This window comes from Vitis riparia, chromosome 13 (genome assembly GCF_004353265.1).
Source record: "Vitis riparia cultivar Riparia Gloire de Montpellier isolate 1030 chromosome 13, EGFV_Vit.rip_1.0, whole genome shotgun sequence".
NCBI lineage: Eukaryota > Viridiplantae > Streptophyta > Magnoliopsida > Vitales > Vitaceae > Vitis > Vitis riparia.
In genome coordinates, this window is record NC_048443.1 from 18,346,252 (window position 1) to 18,368,081 (window position 21,830).

At 38.6% G+C, this 21,830-nt stretch overlaps 1 protein-coding gene across 1 annotated transcript; it reads left to right on the forward strand.

Moving 5' to 3' along the window:
- Window positions 1-1,746: 1,746 nt before the first annotated feature.
- LOC117929235 (nifU-like protein 4, mitochondrial) lies at window positions 1,747-21,478 on the forward strand. The gene is made up of 6 exons (XM_034849506.1): window positions 1,747-2,028; window positions 2,980-3,141; window positions 3,927-4,102; window positions 16,542-16,645; window positions 16,767-16,878; window positions 21,098-21,478. Exons 1-6 carry the CDS (start codon window positions 1,836-1,838, stop codon window positions 21,164-21,166), a joined length of 816 nt encoding a protein of 271 aa, XP_034705397.1. The 5' UTR covers window positions 1,747-1,835; the 3' UTR covers window positions 21,167-21,478.
- The last annotated feature ends 352 nt before the right edge of the window (window positions 21,479-21,830 follow it).

The following is a 21,830-nucleotide window of genomic DNA, read 5'->3' on the forward strand; positions in this document are numbered from 1 at the left end:
ATATCCATCCAATTTACACATCCACTTAAAAATATTAACCTTATTAATATATCCACCTACAAATTTTAATACACTCCAAACACCCTTCCCATTCATCTCTTTCATACTCATATTTTTATTCTTCATTTTCTCTCTCAACTTTATTCTTCCCAACAACAAACTTTAAGGAAAAAAGAAATCTTTTAGGTTTTATTCTTTATATAAATTTTGTTAAAAACTCATTATAAAATAATTGAAAAACAATTTAAAAAATTATAAATGATTTAGAAGTGAGTAATCATGAAAAAGTACAAGATATACAAACGTAAAAGGTCAGATATTATGCACCATCATGCAAAAGTCCTAATTTAGTATGTCAAACATTGAAAAAGGATCTAAACTTGGAAGGTCAGACACCGTATAAATGTTCGGACTCAGTGTGTCAAACCGAGAGAGATAAATGTGTATTTCTCATGGTTTTAAAAATAGGACCGGTTCGGCCGGTCGGACCGGCGATGGGTCACTATTCTGGTCTGGTCCGGCGTCTTGGACCGGGAAGTGATCGACGGTCAGACCAGCGACTGGGTGGTTCAATTGGTGAACCAGACGAACCGTCGGTTCAATTTTTTTTTCTTTCCTCTTAGCATTTGCGCGGCCTATTCCCCTTATCGTCGGCCACTAGAGCGTCGTCCCGGTGGCAGCCCCCCCTCCCTGAGCGCTGAAAAGCCCTCCCCCCAAAACGCTCCAAAGGCCCGTCGCCGGCCACTCTGTCGTCCCGCCAGTAGCAGCAGCCCCCAAAAGTAAAAAATTTAAAACAGAGAGAAACCTTTGGTGGAAGTGTGGGCAGTGTGGTTCTTCTGACTTTGCCATTTCCCTACAGCATTGAAAGTGGAGGAATTCAATGAGATGGGAGCAAAAAAGCTGTACCGAGGTGGAAGAAGAACGAAGCTGTCATAGCTATCAGGGTTAGGGTTAGGGTTTTGACTCAAAACATAGTGCCCTCTTGCTTTCCTTCCATTTTTGTTTTTTAAAATTTAATTTTTATATTTTATATTTAATTTCTTCCATTTTTGTTTTTTTAAATTTAATTTTTATGTTTCATATTTAATATCTTAATATTTAATTTCTTAATTTTTTTATTAATTATAATTGTAATGATAGGTTTAATATTTAAAATTTTCATTTTTATTTTATTTATTGCACACTAAAATTTTAATTTATTTAAATTATTGGATTAATTGATATTTACAAATAAATTTTTTTTGAAAAAACCCAATAGATGTATTTTAAAATTTAGATAGAATTTATTATTTTTATTATTAATTTTTAAAATTTTAATAATAGATAAAAATATATATTTATGACGGTTTGCGTTCTGATAAGTGAATCATAAACTAGTAACTTTTCTGGTTTAATAAGAGGTCTGATTTTAAAATTCATTAAAAAATTCATCAAGAGACATTAATTTTAACAAAATTCATTATTCAAATAATTTTAACAAAATTCATTATTCAAATGAATGCAAAGAGAAATTGGGTGATGAGTGTGAATGTAATTTTCTTTAATAGAAAAGATAAAATCACATTAAAATACTAGAAACATTATTGATGAGTGTTCTTTTTTAAGAAAAAAAGAAAAAAAGGAAAAAGAAGACTAGAAAAATGTAAAAAAGCCTAAAAAAACAACAAAAGAACTACCAAAACAACTACGTGTTGATTATTTGAGGAATCATCTAAATTTAATATTATTTCTCCACTCAACCCGACCCGAAGGGTGCCGCTGTGGGGTAAAAGAACCCTCTTTGTAAGAAAAAGAGAGAAACGTCTTGAAGCCTGAGTAACCCCAGAGAAACGGAGATGAAGGGCCTGGGAAGATTGATTGGGCGACGCCTTCTCTGCAAACGATTGGAGCCTTGGAGAAAGCCTCTCATGCCTCGTCGCCTCATTTTCTCTTCTTTCACAACGACCTCCTATTTGGAAAACCCCACCTCTTCTTCCCGTTTCACTTCCTTCAAATCTTTATCGCTTCCTAAATGGAGCCATTTCGGAGGTTTCTCTCTTTCTCTCTTATTCTTTTCTGTTTATTTCTGTTTGGCTGCCCAGAAAACGGAGGCAAATGGTGGACAAGAAAAAGAAATTTTGGGATGTTTTTTAATTTTTCAAATGTTGATTTTGGTTTCCAGGGCATGAGTTGGTTATGCGAGCTAGACCAAGTAGGCGTATTAGGTTTACGCAAATATTGGAAATTCTAAGATTCATAATTTAGTTTTCTTTTATTTTTCCTTTATTTCCGTGGCAGTCAAACGCAGAATTAGAGTTTGTGGCTTTGATCAAGTATGAAATGGTGGAATCATAACCTTTGAAAATGTGGAATCTTATTTATCTCTGTGTATTTTTTCTGTTAGTTTCTTACATTTTTTTCCTAAACAAAACAGAGTATTAGTATTTTTGGGGTTGCTTCTAGGAAAAATTTTAGTTGCTTTAGAGGAAATGGTGGTATCCCAGCTTGCATTTCTGAAGCTGTGGTATATATGTACAGAGAAAGAGAGAGTCACACTCACAGACACACTCCTGGTTAATTAACAGAAGAAATTTGCGTTATTTCAACGTTCTAAACTTCCTCTAGAGTTTATCTTAATGGAACAATATATGACATTTTTTGTTTAAGACAGTTGGGCACCTTTTTTTGCTCTCCAACTCACAATCTGCCTGCTCATGAGTCTATGATTCTTTGTTTTGTCAATGAGGTAAAGGAGTATAGTGGCCTTCTTGAATGCCCTTGAGAGACATTGTTTTATGAGCCTTTTTAGGCTTCTTCTTTTTTGGTATTGTATAGTGTCTTTCTTCTCCTTTTGCTCTTGTTGCTTTGAGGTATTTCTCATCTGATCTTTTTCATTGATAAAATTCTTTATTTCTTTCTTAAAAAAAAATTGAAACCCTTGATGGACCGTATGGAAGTGTAGATGTTTGAATAGTTTTGTTATGACGCTGCTGTGCTCAGGGCAGAGGAGGACTATGTTCATCCAAACTCAATCCACACCTAATCCTGCATCTCTCATGTTCTATCCTGGAAAGCCAGTTATGGAGGTAGGGAGTGCAGACTTTCCGAATTCTCGTTCAGCTATGAGTTCTCCACTAGCAAAAAGTCTTTATGGAATTGATGGTAAGTTTGTCCTTTTTTAATGCTTATGTGTGTGTTTATATATTTGGGTTAATATGTTGGCCATTTTGTTTTATGAGTATTTAATACGAATAACCTTAGCTTTAACTTGAACTGTTTTCCAAGAAATATGAAAGGAATTTGAAGGTTTAAGATTGGAGTTGGTGGAAAAAATCTTCTTGCAAATTCTCTATTCATTGAACAACAAACATGGGTGTGGGTATGAGATCCTTGTTGAATGCTCCTATTTTACTTTGGGTGGCACAGTTTGATTTTTAAATTGATATCCTTTTATTCTTTCAACTTTCTTAGTAATAAATACATTAGAGAAAAAGAAGACTTTGCTGAAAAATGAACTTTTGCAAGAATATTTAGGGATAAGAGGAAAAAAGGACTAAAGAGAAAAAAATGAGAGCTTTTAAAAGAATATCTTCCCTTCCAATTTATTTTTAATCGATCTTTCTTTTATTATGCCGTATCCCAATACTTGAGCTCCCTTTTTGGATCAATTTTTGGCTGAGTCCCTATATCCTAACATTTGAGCTGTGAAGGATCAACACCTAAACACATACCCACATTTGACATTCATATCGGAACCCATGCAATATGATGCTCTATAAGAGAAAATTCATGCATAAAGATCTCCTCACTTCTTGTGTATCTTCCCTAAAGTCAATAAACCTCTGACCAGATGCAACTAAGTTCTCTTCAAGCTCAATTTTTTCAATATTTGTTTTGATTTTTGTTAGCAAGACTAACATTGTAGGCTCTCCTGTCCTGTCTTTCAGGAATTACTCGAGTTTTCTTCGGATCAGATTTTATAACTGTAACAAAGTCAGATGATGCTTCTTGGGATTTTATAAAACCTGAAATTTTTGCTGCAATCATGGACTTCTATTCATCTGGGAAGCCACTGTTCCTTGACTCCAATACTGCAGCAGCAATGGACACAGCTATTCATGAAGTATCTCCTTGAACTTTAATATTACGCATGTTTTCTTTATTTGTTTTTGACAGGAGTGCACTCTGAGTTCATTGAATGTTATTAATCAACAAAATGTTAAGCGCTGCAATTTTTTATTCTGCAGTTTTACTTATTTTCTCGTCCAAGTTTACCTTTTGAATATGGTATAGATTTCAAGGGCATGAGCATGTGCATTAATGTATTTGATTTCCAAACAACAGATGTGCGTGCAGCTAAAAAATTAGGGTCAAAACCTTAGAAAGTTTAGAGGGTTTTAATGTATCTGTTAGGAAGACATGTCACAGTGAGATATTTACATATAGTCCATGATTCTTCCCTTGAGGTTGCATCTTGTCTGAGATGTGCACTTCATTGTTTAACAAAAATAAGGTGCTTCATAGCTGATCTTGTAATTGAGATTTAGACTTTTCCATCTTCCTTAGACTCTGTTTTATTTTACTTTGGATTTTAGAAATTTTAAGGGAAAGTAGAAAGGAAAGGGAATAGTGTGGAAAGTTGGGAGGAAAGAAAAAGTCAAGGAAATAAAAAATAGATTCAAATTTAATGTAATTTTCTCATGTGCTTTTCCAAATTTATTTCTCATTTTTTTCTCCTATATAGAGTGAAAAACTTGAAAATGCAAGGTTCTAAATAATTTTCATCATGCTTAATTTTCCATGGCAAATAACGTAAGAGATTTTGGACTCCTTCCTACATTTTTTTTCTTAGTACTTTTTGTGATCCAAAAATAGTGTTAATTTATTTTTTAACTTTAAATTCATAACTAGTATCATATAAAGCAAGAAACTCTAAGCCTGCTCAAAGGTTTTTTTCTTCCTTTTTTTTTTTTGCCCTAATAGTATGTTATAAAGATATCCTTTATTTTTTGATGAAAAAATTGCTTGGAAAAATGCTATTTTCATGAATCCATAATTATCTAATCAATTGAATTTTATAATCGTACATTTAGTCAACTTAATAATTTCCTTAACAAACACTGAAACCATGCCAAACTGTGTGCCTCTGGCACTGCAACATATGGGCATTGCACATCATGACGTTAACAGTCTAGACTACCACTTTATCCCACCTTCAGCATCTGATGACCACCTTCATAGTGACAATGTAATAGTTTTATGTTTTTTTTCCCCTTCAAAAAGGGAATATTACTTCTAATCTTAGCCTGGTTGCTGGAGCATTCATACTTTGGATAAATGCTAGGTAGATTAAAGTAATCACTTGCTTTCTAGGAAAGTTTTAACTTTCAGGTTGTGGTGCCCTGATTGGAAGTCTTTGTTTTCAACTGATGCATGACATTATTGTTTGGGCTGTTAGCTAGTAATCTAATATAACTCTTCAAACATAGAGGAGTAGCAATTTGTATTATTCTATTAGTCATTGCTCATTAAAGGGTTATCCTAACTACTTGGGTTTGACCATGTGATTTTCCTTTTTCGTCATTTTACTCTATCAAGGATTATACCATTGGCTAAATCATAGGCTTTCCAGCCTTCTTTTGCAGCCATGAACTTCTTTTTCTTGGGGATGCTCATAGCACTTCTAAACTTAACCAAGTTACTCCTTAGTGGTAGTCATTATTCTCGGGTGCACATGAACAAGTTACCCCAACCCTCTCTCATCTTATTCAGTGCTATGCTTTGCTTCTCTAGAGTACAATTTCTTTTCTCATTCTATCTTTCATTGCATTAGTGTTATCCACGTCTTCATTCTTATCTTAGCTACTTCTAGCTAAGGTGTTGGCTAACCAGCTCAAGAAGATGGTGGGCTAGATGTTTTTAGTGTTCCAACAAGCTTTTGTGGAGGGTAGGCAAATTTTGGAGCAACCCTTATTGCAAATGAGGCCTTCAATACAAGGCCAAAGAGTAACATCAGTGGGGTCATTTGCAAGCTAGACATCAAAAGGCATAAGATCATGTGAGCTGGGATTTCTTATAAGCATTTCTAGAGATAATGAGCTTTGGTTAGAAACGGTCAGATTGATCAAATGGTGCATTTTAACGACAAAATTCTCTATCCTAGTCAATGGGCTCCATTAGTTTTTTCCAAAGCTTTAGGGGTTTGAGATAGAGAGGCCCTGTTTCTCCTTATCTCTTATTTTGGCCATGAAGGACCTTAGTAAGATTCTGAAAAGTGCTAACGAAGGGGGCTTCTTCTTAGGTTTCAAAGTGTGAAGTAGAGTTGGGGTGGGGATGGAAATGTCTCATTTGTTGTTTGATGATAATACTCTAATATTCTAGGATGCTAACATGAAGCAATTGGAGTATCTAAGTTGGGCTTTGATGTGTTTCTAAGTGATTTTAGGATTAAGGATAAGTATGGAGAAAAGTGAGTGTTTTCCAGTAGAGGAAACCACATATTTGGAGGACCTTGCCTCTGTGTTTGATTATAGGGTTGGGAGCCTTCCTTCCACATATTTAGGCTTGCCTGTGGGTGCACCTCACAAATCAACAAGGGTATAGGACACGATGGGGGAGAGATTTCGACAAAAGTTAGCCTTGTGGAAGAGGATATCTTTCTTTCAAAAGGAGGGAGACTCATAGTGATCAAGTATACTGTCATGTATGCTGATATACTTCATGTCTCTTTTCACCATTCTGAGGGGGGTGAGCTTAAGACTAGTGCATACCCAAAGGAACTTCCCTTGAGATGGAAGGGCTCGTGAGAGAAAACCTCACTTGGTTAATTGGACGACTATGTGCCTAGACAAAAAGGATAAGGGGCTTAGCATTAGAAAGCACCATACTCTTAATAGGGCTTTTCTAGGCAAATGGAGCTAGAGATTTGTGTTTAAGAGAGAATTCCTTTAGAACTAGGTTATAGTTGGAAAGTATGGGTCATAAGAAAGGGGATGGTGCTTGAGGGTGACAAAGAATAGCTATGGGATGGGGTTGTAGAGGGCCATAAAAAATGGGTGTGAAGTATTTAGAAGTAGAACTTGTGTCATTGTGGGTAATGGTGGATGAATAAAATTCTAGAAAGATGCTTAGTGTGGTGATATCTCTTTGGAAGAGGCTTTGCCAATGCTCTTTGCCATAGCCACTGGCGGAGACTCTTGAATAGCAAATTTGTGGTAGGAGGACAGGGAGGGAAGGCGAAGGAGCCCCCATTTCCACAGACAGCTCTATGATGGGGAATTAGGAGTGGAAGTCTTTTTGGAAAATTGCATCCTTTCTCAATTAGAAGAGACGGGGAAAGATGGTTTAAGTTGGAAGGAAATAAAGACTGAAAAGTTTTGCATCAAATCTTTCTATGCATCGTTAGCCTAGGGAGGTAGTGAGCTTCCCTACAAGCATCATTTAGAATCCTTGGGTGCCAATGAAGACCAAAATATCACTAAACAATTTAATTTGCAAATCCATAAAAAAAGTGTTCTAAAATAGCAAGTTCTCTACCCATTTAATTTCTCTTTAGTTTTTTGCTTTGTCTGCTTTGTTTTCTTTTACTTGAAGAGTAGCTCTTTGTTTTTTAGAAAAATTTTATCTTTTTTTTTTCCACATTTAATACCACCCATTAAAAATGTAACTTTAGTCTAGTAGCTTACTCATCTCTAGTTGCTGCCAATGCCATTTGACTAGTCAACCTAGGCGTCTCCAAGTTACCCCCTGCTCACACCTGTTCTAGCCCTTTTCCAATTGCATCTTAAGATGACAAATGACACCTACAACAACCAAGTAAAACTAGAGAAAGTTGACTAAATTTTCAGCCACACAAAATTAAGCAGCAACTAACTAAGTTGTCAGCTTGCATAACTAATGGTATTGCAAAGAATTTCCACTATTGTTAACCACTTTTAATGTACTTTTCTGTCAATTTAACATGCTTATTACTCAACTAATCATTTTCCTTAATTGACTAACTAATCAATTCACTAATTGAGTCATTAATCTTCATTTAAAAAGACTAAACAACTTATATTAGCTTTTAATAATCTTCAAGTCATTGCTATAGCCATTGAAAAGATGAACTTTGGGCAGAAATGGATAGAATGTATTAAGTAGTGCATATCTTCTGCAAAGTTTTCTATGATTGTCAATGGCACAACTTCGGGTCTCTTTCAGAGTCCAGGGGTTATAAGGTTCGGGGACCTTCTATCCCCTTAAGTATTTGTTGTAGTAATGGAGGCCCTTAGTTAGCACATGTCTAAGGCATACAAAGCTGCAGCTAGTGAAGTGGCTGGTTGTGTGCACAAAGAAAAGCAAGGGGGATTAGGCTTTAGATGCCTATCTTTGTTACGTAAGGCTCTATTATGCAAGTGGAGTTGGCGATATGCAAATGAAAAGGGAACTTTCTTAATACAGGTTATAGAAGAAAAATGTGGGAAAGGAGGAGGGTGGTGGTCTTGCAAAGTGAGAAACAGGTATGGGATTGGGTTATGAAAAGCTATTAGAAAGAATGGGGGCACTTTTTATGGTATAGCATCCTTCTCTTTCAAAAATGAAAGGAGGGTGAAGTTTTGGAAGGAAAGGTGGTGTGGGGATAAGCTTCTGTTTGTATCCTTTTCATCTTTGGATGCCTTGACTGTTTCAAAGGATGCTTGGGTGGCAACATTGGAATCTTTGTTTTTCTAGATCCTTGAATGATTAGGAGGTGGATATTGTTGAAGATTTCTTTGCTAGGTTGCAATGAACATTGGTGAACAGTGAGAGGAAGGACAAGGTGGTGTGGTTGGACCTAGGGAAGGATAAGTTTTCTGTCAAGACTTTATATGCCATCTTGGAATCAAGGGTGTTAATTCTTTTCCTAACCGGTATTATTTGAAATCCATGGGTTTTGTCTAAAGCAAACTTCTTCGTGTGGAAAGCTAGTTAGGGGAATATGTTGACCCTTGGCAAGCTTCAAAGGAGAGGGTGGTCTTTGGCTAATAGATGTTTTCTGTGTAAAGTTGAAGAATCCAGTGATCATACTCTTCTTCATTGCTCCAAGACCAGGGTCTTGTGGCAGCTCCTCTTTGCTTTGTTTGGTGTTTATTAGGTCCAATCCTCCATAGTCAGAGACTCTCTTGTCTTGGCATGTATCCTTTGTGGGAAAAGAGATGTAAAAAGGCTTGGAGAGTGGCTCCCATGTGCATTTTTTTGACTGTATGGAGAGAATGAAACCAAAGATGTTTTGATAATATGAAGCAAATGGATCATTCTCTGAATTTTTTTTCTTTTCAATCTTCTTTCATGGTGAAATTGTTTATAAAGGGAGGTTTTATGTCTTTAATCGACTTTGTAGATTGGTTGGGGTCTTGCTAAGGGAGTGGAGTTGTTTTTTGTGTCCTCTCTTTTTTTGGTTATGCCTTTTGGCATCCATTGTACACAACCTGTATGCTTTTGTGCTCTTTTTTTTTGGTGCTTTTTACAAATTCTTTTCATTTGCTTAGAAAAAATAACATAGTTTTAGTAATATGAAAATTTAGTTTTAGTAATTATGAAAATGGATACATTAGATCAATTCACATAAAAGAATGTAATGATCGAGGATCTTTATTCCAGCACCATGAAAGCTTTTTGATTGTTGTATAATAAGATGTGATATCAAAGGAGATGAAAGAAGAGAAAAGATCGATCTTTCATGTTTGGCAATCATACCAAAGTTCCTATGCAATCACACCTAGAGTTCCCTAAGCAATCTCACTTGGGTAAGACAATTACCTCTTAAGAACTTAGATAGCTACTCATTTTTCAAAAAATTTTGTTAATAAAATTGAAAGACTACATTGGTTTATATAGACTCATGGAGTTCTTTTTCCTAACAAAAAACTAAGACTATTTCCTAACAAAAATATGACTCCTTTCCTAATCAAATTAGAAACTAAAACAAATAAAAATTTGAAGGAATAAACTACTAAACCAATTTCAATAATACTAAAAAAGACTCCTACTAAAATATGAAATGTTAAATCTCTAAACTATTTTTGCTGAATATTTTTCCTTTTTCTTTCATAAGTTGTTGTAAGGTGCTTAACATGTTGTTCACCTTTATATGGTATATCAAATATCTCATTACTAACATGAAGTATTTAGGAGACTTGACTAACAACATGAGTCTTGTTTAGCCATTTTGCATGGTGCAAATCAGTTATGATTTTCAGCAGAATCTCATTGATCTAACATGCTGTTACATAAAAGCATATAGTCAAAATAGGGTCCAGAGGGGATGTTTGGAAAAAAAAAAAAATTGGGAGAGAGAGAGCGAGAGAGAGAGAGTGAGCGCGGCAGCGTGCGAGCCCGTGAGGTCGGAAAAGGGCGAGATGACGCCGGCGAGGGAGACGAAGATAAGGATGGGTCTCGAAGAAGGAGAAGGGGGCGCAGGTTCGCAGTAGAATCCAAGGTGTTTGAGCTGGAGTTGTTAGAGAGAAGAGGAAAAACTCAAATATTTATAGAGGAAAGTAAAGGGGGAGTCTCGTCTTGGGTCAGAATGGGAGTGGAGAGTTTAGGGTTCCTAATGGAGGGCCTAAACTACTGTATAAGGGACGAGAAGGAAGACAGATGGGTGAAGGAATGGAAGGAACAGGGGAGATCCTTCTCTCTGCTGCGAAGTGCAAATAAAGCGGGAAGCTTCCTTCGGCTAGGGGTAACTGATTTGGAACAAAAACAATACTGTATCTTCATCCCAAAAGGCAGAGGAGGAAAAAAGGGATGGGTTGCAATGGCGGAAAGTCTACAGACTCTGTGCAGATCTTTTGATAGGAAGACCGATATGCAAGAAGAAAAAGGGGGAAACATGGTTGCGAAGAGAACGTTCGCGGAAGTGGTGAAGAGACCGATTTGTAGAGTTGCAGTGAAGGTGAAAAGGGAGGATACCATAGGACTTTTACAGAAATTGGGTCATTGTGCTGTGGCGAGTTGGAAAGATGGGTCAGGGAGAGAAGATGATCTTGCGAAGGTGGGGCAAATCTGGGCAAAGTCGTGGAACCTTAAGGGTAATTTAGGGTTGGCTAAGCTGGATAAGGAAAGAGTGTTGCTGGAATTTGAAAAATTGGAGGAGGTTAGACGCGTTGTTTCCTCTGGGACTCATGCAATGGAAGGAAGCCAGGTAAGGCTGGAATACTGGAGTCCAAAGAGCGGATGTTGGGCAGAGGAGGAAGAGAGAAAGGAAGCCTGGGTGAGGATAGTTGGGCTTCCAATTTCGCTTTGGAGTCCAGAAATCTTGAAGAAAGTGGGGGACGAATGTGGAGGGTTCATCGCTGTCGATGAACAGACGAAGTTGATGGGTGAACTTCAATGGGCCAGAATCCTGGTGAGATTGAGAGGAGAACTTAGACCGAGCATACTGGAAATTGAAGCGGAGGAGGAGATCTACGTGCTGTCTTTATGGTGGGAGTGTTGGCCGGTGATGAAGAGAAGATGTAGAAACGAAGGTAGCCGTTGGAGCAGTGAGGTTGGGGGTGAGGAGAGGTCACGCGCGGGGCAGCAAGTGACGAAGGGGTGGGTGAGCGTGAGGTCCGAGGCGCAGAACCCATTAGGTGATGGGATGGATGTGCAGGGGGCGGGGCCGGGTCGGGTCGAGGTTAGCCCAGATCTAAACCCGACTTCACGGAACTGGGCTTCAAAGGACAAGATTCACTCTTTAAGTCCAAGTGCGGGCTCAAAGTTGAGTGGGCCCATGGACTTGAAAAAGAAAGGGGTGGCTGTAAGTGGTTTTGGCCCAGAAGCAAGCCCGTCACTTAGAAGGGAAGTTGTGGGCTGCTACGCTAAAGGCCTAGATTCGTCTTTAATCCGTCCGTCAGACGAAGGCCCAAGTGGGTCAAAGGGCTGCTCCCAACAGCCCGATCCTGGTAGTAATCAAAGGGAGGGTCCAAAATCGTCAGTAGCCCAAGAGGAGATGGGCTCCCTGTTGCAGTGTCTCGTCCCCAGTCAATTTCCTGCACCAGAGCCGTTCGTTGCGATGGAGTCAGAAGACACAAGGAAGATTCAAGGTGGGGTCAGCCTGACAGAGACGGATAGGGCGCTCGAAGAGGAAGTAATGAGGTATGGAATGGGGTCTAGCTCTCGGGGGAAAAGGGATTTAGGGGATCTTCATCTCAATTCTTGTCTTTTTGATCGGACTCCGGAGGGGGAGTTTTTCGATCATTCAGGGGATTTGGGTGAGGCAGTCCGGGCTGATAAGTCAATGTGGCTTACAGTGTATGAGGCTAGTAATGAAAGGATGAGTGGCTGCAAGGAATTGGGTCTATCCAAAAGCAGTAGTGATAAAGGCAGGGGATTGAATGGGGTTGGGGACATATATGATGTTCAAGGTGAAGGAAGGGAACTGGAGGGCAAATGGGAAGAGAGTGGCTTGGCGAGGTTCAGTCAGTTCCTGGGATTCCCCACGGAGGGGTTGGAGAAGGAAATACTGAACTTTTTGACCAAAATCAGAAAAAGACGGGAGAAAACTCATAGCAAAGAGCTACTGGAAAAGTCTAAATTTGAAAGGGAGCTAAGAAGGTTGGAATGCTCCATAAATTATGAGGGGGGGATGAAACAGAAAGGCTCGGTACAGGGCAAGGGGTGCCAAATTGTGATTGTCCAATGAGGGTGAAAATTCTGAGCTGGAATGTAAGGGGAGCAAATGATAGCTCCAAAAGAAAAGTGATTAAGACGTTTATAAGAAATCAGAGGGCGGACCTAATTTGTATTCAGGAGACAAAAATGCAAGTTATGACGGATGGCATAGCGAGGAGTTTAGGCTCTGGGAGATTCCTAGATTGGAAAGCTGTGAATGCGGAGGGGGCTTCAGGAGGAATTTTTATATGTTGGGATAAGAGGATTTTGGACATTATAGATTGGGAGGAGGGTCAGTTCACGTTATCTTGCAGATTCCGGAATGTTGAGAATGGGATTGTCTGGGTGTTTACGGGAGTATATGGCCTGTTCTCTAAGGTGGAAAGAGATGCGTTATGGGAAGAGTTTGGGGCAATTAGAGGGTTGTGGGAAGATCCCTGGTGTGTTGGGGGGGATTTTAACATTACTTTGTTTCCGAGGGAAAGGAGTAGACAAAGGAGAATTAGCTCAGCAATGAGGAAATTTGCTGAAACTGTGAATAATCTTGGGCTGGTGGATCTTCCTCTTCAGGGGGGAGAATGTACTTGGAATGGGGGCCAAAATAATCAGACCTGGGCGCGTTTGGACAGATTTCTGGTGACCCCTTGCTGGATAGATCAGTTCAGTGGAATTAATCAATGTAGATTGCCCCGTCCGGTATCAGATCACTTCCCAATAATGTTAGTGGGGGGTGGGATAAGACGTGGGCCGACTCCATTCAGATTTGAAAACATGTGGCTGAAGGCTGAGGGCTTCAAAGAGCTGGTGCGCAGCTGGTGGCAAGGAATTGATGTAAGGGGCAGTGCTAGTTACAAGTTGGCTACCAAGATGAAGGAAATAAAAAAGAAGCTGAAAGTCTGGAATAGGGAAGTCTTCGGTAAGCTGGAGAGCAATAAAACTGAAGCCTTGCAGCAGGTGGAATTCTGGGATAGGGAGGAAGATGAGAGAGCTCTGACTGTGGAGGAAACAGAGCTGAAGAAAGTGGCAAAAGAAAATTACAGAAAATGGGTGATAATGGAGGAAACTCACTGGAGACAGCTATCAAGGGAAATTTGGCTAAAGGAGGGGGATAGAAACACGGGGTTCTTTCATCGTATGGCAAGTGCTCACCGTAGAAATAATTCGATGGAGAGAATTAAGATCAATGGGGAATGACTTCTAGAGGAGCAGGAAATTAGGGAAGGAATTGCTAATGCGTTTAAAAATTTCCTATCAGAAGATTCGGGGTGGAAGGTGGATATTGGGAGAATTCGGCTTGATCAGATCAGCCATCAAGAGGCTGAGAATCTGGAGAGGCCCTTTTCAGAGGAAGAAATACATGCGGCCCTGATGGAGATGAATGGGGATAAAGCCCTTGGCCCGGATGGCTTTACCCTGGCCTTTTGGCAAAGCTGTTGGGAATTTATCAAGGAGGAGATTCTAGAAATGTTCAAGGAATTCTATTAACAAGGCACTTTCCTCAAGAGCCTTAACAATACTTTCTTGGTGTTGATTCCCAAGAAAAGTGGGGCTGAGGACCTAGGAGACTTTAGACCCATTAGTCTCCTGGGGGGGTTGTACAAGTTATTAGCTAAAGTGCTAGCTAACAGACTGAAGACAGTGGTTGGAAAGGTGGTCTCTACTTCTCAGAATGCTTTTGTGAGGGGAAGACAAATTCTTGACGCATCCTTAATTGCAAATGAAGTGATAGACTCGTGGCAGAAACGAAAAGAAAAGGGTCTAATATGTAAGCTGGATATAGAAAAAGCTTATGATAGTATCAACTGGAAGTTTCTGTTGAAGGTGTTGCAAAAAATGGGCTTTGGGCCAAAGTGGGTGGGGTGGATGTGGAGCTGCTTATCCTCAGCCAAATTTTCAGTGCTAGTTAATGGTGTGCCTGCAGGTTTCTTTCCCAGCACTAAAGGTCTTAGGCAAGGAGACCCCCTGTCTCCTTATCTCTTTGTTATGGGGATGGAAGTGTTAGATGTTCTTATTAGGAGAGCTGTGGAGGGGGGCTTCTTATCAGGGTGTAATATAAGGGGTGGCGGTGAACCCTCTCTGATCATCTCTCACTTGTTTTTTGCCGACGATACAATTATATTCTATGAGGCCAGAAAGGAGCATCTAACCCATTTAAGTTGGATTCTATTCTGGTTTGAAGCGGCGTCGGGCCTAAGGATTAATTTAGCCAAGAGTGAAATCATTCCAGTTGGAGAGGTGGTGGAGATGGAGGAGTTGGCTGTTGAGCTAGGTTGCAGGGTGGGGTCCTTACCTTCTCAGTACTTGGGTCTTCCTTTAGGGGCTCCTAATAAAGCGCCCTACATGTGGGATGGGGTGGAAGAGAAAGTCAGGAGGAGACTAGCTCTTTGGAAACGGCAATATATTTCTAAAGGGGGAAGAGTCACTTTAATAAAGAGCACTTTGGCTAGCATGCCAATCTACCAAATGTCTATTTTCAGAATGCCCAAGATTGTTGCTAGAAGACTTGAGAAAGTGCAAAGGGACTTCTTGTGGGGAGGGGGAAATATGGAGGGGAAAATTCATTTGGTTAATTGGGAGGTGGTATGCACAGACAAGGATAAAGGCGGGCTAGGCCTTAGGAAGCTAGCCATGTTGAACAAAGCTTTGCTTGGTAAGTGGATATGGAGATTTGCTTGTGACAAAGATAATCTTTGGAAACAAGTGATCAAGGTGAAGTATAGGCAGGAGGATTTTGGGTGGAGGCCAAAGAAGGCTAATGGGGCAGTGGGAGTAGGGGTTTGGAAAGAGATTTGGAAAGAATCAGAACGGTGTTGGAATAACATGACTTTCAGAGTAGGGAAGGGCAACAAGATCAGATTTTGGACAGATGTGTGGTGTACACAGTCAGCGCTGTCTCATTGTTTCCCTCATCTCTTTGGTATGACGGTGCAAAGGAATGCAACGGTTGAGGAAATGTGGGATCAAAATTCGGGGCAAGGAAATTGGAATCTAAACTTTTTGAGGGATTTCAATGATTGGGAGATGGAGTTGGTTGGGGATTTTCTACATATATTGAGGGGTCAGAAGCCCTCTCTGGAGGAAGATTCAATTCTGTGAAGGAAAGGAAAAAGAGGCCAGTTCAGGGTCAAGGAAGCATATAGTTTGTTGGCGAGGTCTGCTGTTACAGGTTTTCCTTCTAGGAACATTTGGGTGGCACGGGTGCCAACTAAAGTTGCGTTTTTTGCGTGGGAGGCGACTTGGGGGAAGGTGCTCACTTTGGATAGACTCCAAAGAAGAGGGCTTCAACTTCCAAATCGCTGCTTTCTGTGTGGTTGTGAGGAAGAAAGTGTAAATCATATCCTTATTCATTGTACAGTGGTTAGAACTCTATGGGATATAGTTTTTGGTTTAGTTGATGTGAAATGGGTTTTTCCAGAAAGTGTAAAGGAGGTCTTAGCTAGCTGGAGGGGCTCGTTTGTGGGAAAGAAAAGGAAAAAGATTTGGGACGCCATTCCGTTGTGTATTTTTTGGACGGTGTGGAAGGAGAGGAATAGATTAGCTTTTAGGGGAGGTGTGTTGAATGCGCAGAAGTTAAAGAATTTTTTTGTTTGTAATCTTTGGAGTTGGGCCAAATTGTATGTAGGTGAGGAGGCGTTCTCCCTTATAGGTTTCCTAGAGTGGATAGCTTCCATTTAAAGGGAGGTTATACTTTTGTTGTTGCTTTTTAAGGCCTTTGCTGCCTTGTATACCCCCTATATACTTTGTGGCGTTGTGCCTTTTGAATGAATATCCTTTACTTATCAAAAAAAAAAATAGGGTCCAGAGGGTCTGAAGAGAGTTCAAGAAGACTGGACCCAACAACTGACACCTGGAACTCCAAAATGTTTAATTCCAAATATTTTCCGATTGTCTGCAGTTATTCCTGCATAATATCATGTATATAACCATTTCTTGTGTTGCCATGACAGGATGATTCTGAAACTGTAGCAATGATCAAAGAACTGTTGGAGACTCGTATTCGACCAGCAGTTCAAGATGATGGTGGGGACATCGAGTATCGGGGATTTGATCCGTGAGATTCCCTTCATCTAGTTAGAAGTAAAGTTGAATGTTGAGGTCACGACTGAAAGTATAAATTTCTTTTCCCTTATATGACATTGTTTTTATTGGATCATATGGGTTTACTTCCTCAGGGAGACGGGAATAGTTAAACTAAAAATGCAAGGAGCATGTAGTGGCTGCCCTAGCTCATCTGTTACACTGAAATCTGGCATTGAAAATATGCTGATGCACTATGTACCTGAGGTAACAATCATTAGTTTCTGCACTTATAGATTCATTGTGGTCTAACATGTATGCATCAATGCGCACCCATCAAATTGTGTGTATTGCGTATTTCAACCATCCATGTGGATTTAGATGCTTATAAATGCTATGTTGTGCGTTGTGAAGCCTTATTGTAGAAAGTGGCATCATTTTTAATTTTTAGGTCATCCAAGAGGTCACAAGTCTCCAGTTCCCTGTACTGGTGGATGGAATGCTTAGGTAAAACTTCCATAATAGTGTCCTTCATTGTCTGAAATTTGTCCATTTATACCTGTAAGTCTGTAGAATGCATTATCCATGCCTTCATGCATTCGTAAGTTTTTGCACTTGAGGAATTTACTCCTAAAAAACAATTCCTCATGCACAAATGTGTTTATTGTATTTATAGGATAAGTTATTGTTAGTTCCATCAAGGCAAGTTAATGTTGACTAGTTTTAACATTAACACTCAATTCTAAAGTTGTGTCTAAGGTTACCTAAAGAATGTCCTAGGGGAAGGGCAGTATCATTCTTAATTTTTGGATCATCCAAGAGTAGGGTCACAGGTTCTCCAGTTCCCAATACTGGTGGATGGAGCACTTGGTAAAACTTCCATTGCAGTGCCCTCCATTACGTCCAAAATTTGTCCCTTCATACCTACGAGACCATAGAATGCATTATCCACCCTTCATTATTTTTTTGATAGGCTAATGAGAAAATGTGTTAAAAGCTCAACCAATTTAGAAAATCGGTGTTGGACTCTCATTCAATCTCAATTTGTTCTCGCCTTCCCTTTTAATTGAGAAGGATTGCAATTTCTGTAAGAGAATCTCCACTTCCTCAAGCTCGTAATCATTAAATTGCCTTGAAAAGCAGGGACTCCAACCACACTTTCCCAGCCTACTCTGATGCCTCTGCTATCCATCCATCTTTGTTAGAAGCAAAAGAGAATAAGTTTGGGAAGGCTTCTTCCAAGGGTAAATCTTCACACCATTAGGCTTTCCAGAATTTAACCCTTCTCCCATTCCCAACTGAAAAGTGAGTCCTGCATTTTATACATTCCCACTCATTTCTGATGGCTTTCCACAGCCCCACTCTATACCCTCCTCTTCCAAGAGTAAATCCACACCTTCATGCATTCACAAGTTTTTAAACTAGCTGAATTTACTCCTAAAACATAATTCCTCATGCAATACTGTGTTTATTGTAGGTTACCTATGAATGTCCCAGGGGGAGAGTGAATAATATTATCAAATTCTTTAACCAATTGTGATTTTATTTAATTTAAAGTACAAGCCAACTAACCAACTAATAATGATGTATATAATGAATTCTTTTGGAAAATTTTACGAACACCTCACAAGCAAGTATTCAACCAATATATAACCAAGGTGACTAAGATATGTCTCATAAATAATAATTTTCAAAATATGAATATAGAGAAAAATTAAATTCACAAGGTTAATGATGAAGAGGCAAGAATTTATAGCTGTTTACCCTAAAGCCTACATCTCTTGGATAATATAGTTGTGTTTATCCTTCAATCAAACAAGTTTTAATTGGTTTACCTATATGTTATGACACACTTGTTTCAGGGGTTACGAAGAAACTAATCTAAAGATTTTCTTACAAGCTCAAGTAAACTTGAATTTGTGAATCATTTCTAGTGAAACAATATTTTCCTTTCCAATGGTGTCAACCGATATTGTGCTTACTTTCATGCACAATGTACAAGGTTGTAGAAGTTGTCATTGAAGCCAATGATCATTAGTCAAGTTGTACAGTCACTTATATTCATCCACAACGCATTGTAATTCCTCTTGGTCCAGCCGTGCATTTATTGTGTCGGTTTCAATCTTTCCTCAACTATAGGCCATAATCATTGTGAGTTGAACTACAGGTCATTGGCATTGTGAGTTCAGATGTTTCATCTCTAGGCTGTTGATCCTTGTGGCACAAGATTAGTCCTCTTGGCTGCTTCCCAATCGATATGTTGCCATGCCCGAAGCTACTTTGATAATGCTTCAGGCATTGGATGTATTGGCCAAACTCAAGGTAGAAGTGGTGTATGTTTTGTCAGCATATGCATCCTTATGTTAGGCATGGCAATATTGACATTCTTTGGAAGGTGCCCTGCTTTCCTCACTATTCTTATAGTTTTATTTTCCTTTTTAAGTTGTGGCAAGGAGGTCGTGACAGACTTTCTTGTATGGGATACTGTATCAAATATCTTTGCTGAACCCCTTCAATCAATGTTGGAACTTTCTTGCTTATCTTGCAATGTTCATCTACCAACTCTTCATGTGTATTGCATTTTGGTTCAGGTTGTGATGAAAACAGTTTTCTTTTCTTTTTCCTTAATATGATATATCTTGTCAAAAAAAAAAAAAAAAAAAGAAAAAAATTCTGTAGGGCAACATTATTAGAAATAATTTCAATTGCAATAGACTGTTCAGAACAGCCTCAACTTTAGTTTCCATCAAATTGGGAACCCTAACCTTTGAGTTATACTATGCAAATTTACTTGGGTTGTTTGATTGAAAGCATGATTTGTATTTAACTCTCATTGGTGCTCCATCATTTGGCCTACCTGATGTCATGTAGGCAGTTTGTTCAACTTAATTTGCTGGTCGAGCTATTAATATGTGAAGGAGCTACAATAATTTCTATAGTGTCTTTTGTTAGCTGTTAGAGGGTAAAAACAGTGTTCAAGCACTCCAGAAGACTTTGAACCCAAGTTATAAGGCTTCCAGCAGGCTTTACCGGCACCAGATCTGTGACATCTTGATGACCACTTAATTTTATAAATGTGCAACTATCTCTTCCATAAACCTTGGATTCAATTTTAAAGCTTTTGGACGGTTTATAATTCATCATACAACATAATAATGAACCTTAGTTTCAGTATGTTTGTCATTTTTAGACCTTAACTCTATTATTGATTTTGATGTCATAATTAGCTAGATTCAAATCAATTCCTAATCACTCAAGTCAAGTTGTCTTAGTTCTATTTATTCTCAAGTTTCCTAATTACTCAATTCAACTCAACTGAACAGAACCTTAACTGAGGTTCCTGAGTATTTGGGTTGATTTCTCAAATCTTCACCATTCTGCTCTGTGCCGAGTCATACTTGACAAATTGTAGACCAGTCATTCCTTTTCCCTTCCCCAACCCATGTTTGTTTGGCTTCTTGTCCTATAGATTATTCCACCTTAAACATAACTCCATGGTGGTGCAATTATCGGTCTTTAATCCACATGGCCTGGCTATCTCCAGTTTAGGACTAGTTACTCATTTTGAAGCAAAATTCGGGGTTTCTAAGTTTGGGTCAGATTTCGTTTAAGCCATGTAATTATTATTTGTCTATAGAATGAGGGAGGTTTTTTATTTTTTATTTTTTTTTATTTTTATTATTACAATTTGTAAGCTGTTTTGGTACTGAATTATTTTCCCTGAAGGCACTTATTATTAGTTTCTCTAGGTTTATGCCTAGTTAATGATCTTGATAGCATTGGATCAATGATTTAACGAGGAAGAATTAGAAGCCAACAACAAGAATCATGATTCTGTTCCCTAGGGATAGCCCGCAAGGAGCTTTTAGAATCAGAAACCTATCCATTTTTATTAGGCTTGAACCTATCATTTAACAGATATCATATCCAAGGGATGAAATCTTCAATGCTTTCAGACATTAGAATTGCTATGTTCTTCTTTGGCTTAATTCTGGAGCCAAAAACCATGCATATGATTCGGTCCACTGAAAATGAGTTGCAGCAAGTTTAATTGGGTTCACCGTCACTTCTGCATTAAGCCTTACTGGTTTTGTGCATGATTTTCTGTGATTTATCTAGGAAAATCCCTCTTTTCTCAATCTGCATTTAGGTTTGCTTTATGTGTTCAATTTTCTTCAATTATTCAGTTTCAGACTACACTTCCTTACTGGTTCTTACTATGCCTCCTTGAACACTTTATATATTGTATTTTTACATTATTAAGTTTGGCAAATTGTTTCCACATAACCAAAGTTGATTCTAATCCTTCTTGTGTGATACAAACATGGTCCCTGATATGCTTCCGGTTGGTTGAATGGTGGATTGATTGTTTATTTATTTGTTTGTTTATATTATGTTTATTTTTATTTATTTATTTATTTATTTTGATTTTTAATTTTATTTTTAATTTAGCCTCTATTTGACTGAACTTTCTGCATTTTTACAGGTCAAAGGTGTAGAGCAAGAATTAGATGCTGAAGATGAAGAAGTTGCACTATCTGGCCAGATGGATTAATTGAATTCACTCCTCAATTATTTGGAAACATAATCTTATAAATCATGAGCTCAGGGAGAATGCATTCGCGGTTCCTGTATAGAAGCAAATAAAGTGAGTGGCCTTAGTTTCATCTAGTGCTGGAATTTTATGTTATCAGCCTATCATATGTGCTGTAGTAGGATTGTGGAGCTGTATAACCACCTCTTTACTCACAAGAAACGTAGTTTGTGCACTCTGCTGTATCTTTATCTTTGTCACTTTCTGCTACTCGCCAGCAAAAAGAAATTATATATATATATACACACATAAAGATAAAATTTTGGACTTTCAGCAGATGGTTGTTTCTGCAATTTTTCCATGACTTAGTTGAGAGATAATGAGCTTGATCTGATTTGTGACGAAAGAAGTTGGAATCTGTATGTATGTTTTGCTGAAGTTGACTAGTGCTCTTTTTGATTTGTGTTTGCTGATAGCATTGTTTTGAAGCAAACTCAATTCCTTATGCCAAAGTAAATCAGTGCATGCCATTTTTAATGAGAAACAACATAATCAAGGGTAACTAAATGTGGTGTAGTTGAATATGATAGGCTGTAATCAAATGTGCTGAAATAGTGCTTAATGAGTGAATGAGCTGCTCAGGTGCAATCACACAAGGAGACTACGGTAGGTTCACATGGAAAAT

What these genes read in the sequence shown, in the direction of transcription:
- LOC117929235 (XM_034849506.1), top strand. Translation starts at nt 1,836, where the DNA reads ATGAAGGGCCTGGGAAGATTGATTGGGCGACGCCTTCTCTGCAAACGA. An exon ending in TAAATGGAGCCATTTCGGAG is followed by an intron (nt 2,029 to 2,979) that starts GTTTCTCTCTTT and finishes TGCTGTGCTCAG; the next exon opens with GGCAGAGGAGGACTATGTTC. An exon ending in TGATGCACTATGTACCTGAG is followed by an intron (nt 16,879 to 21,097) that starts GTAACAATCATT and finishes GCATTTTTACAG; the next exon opens with GTCAAAGGTGTAGAGCAAGA.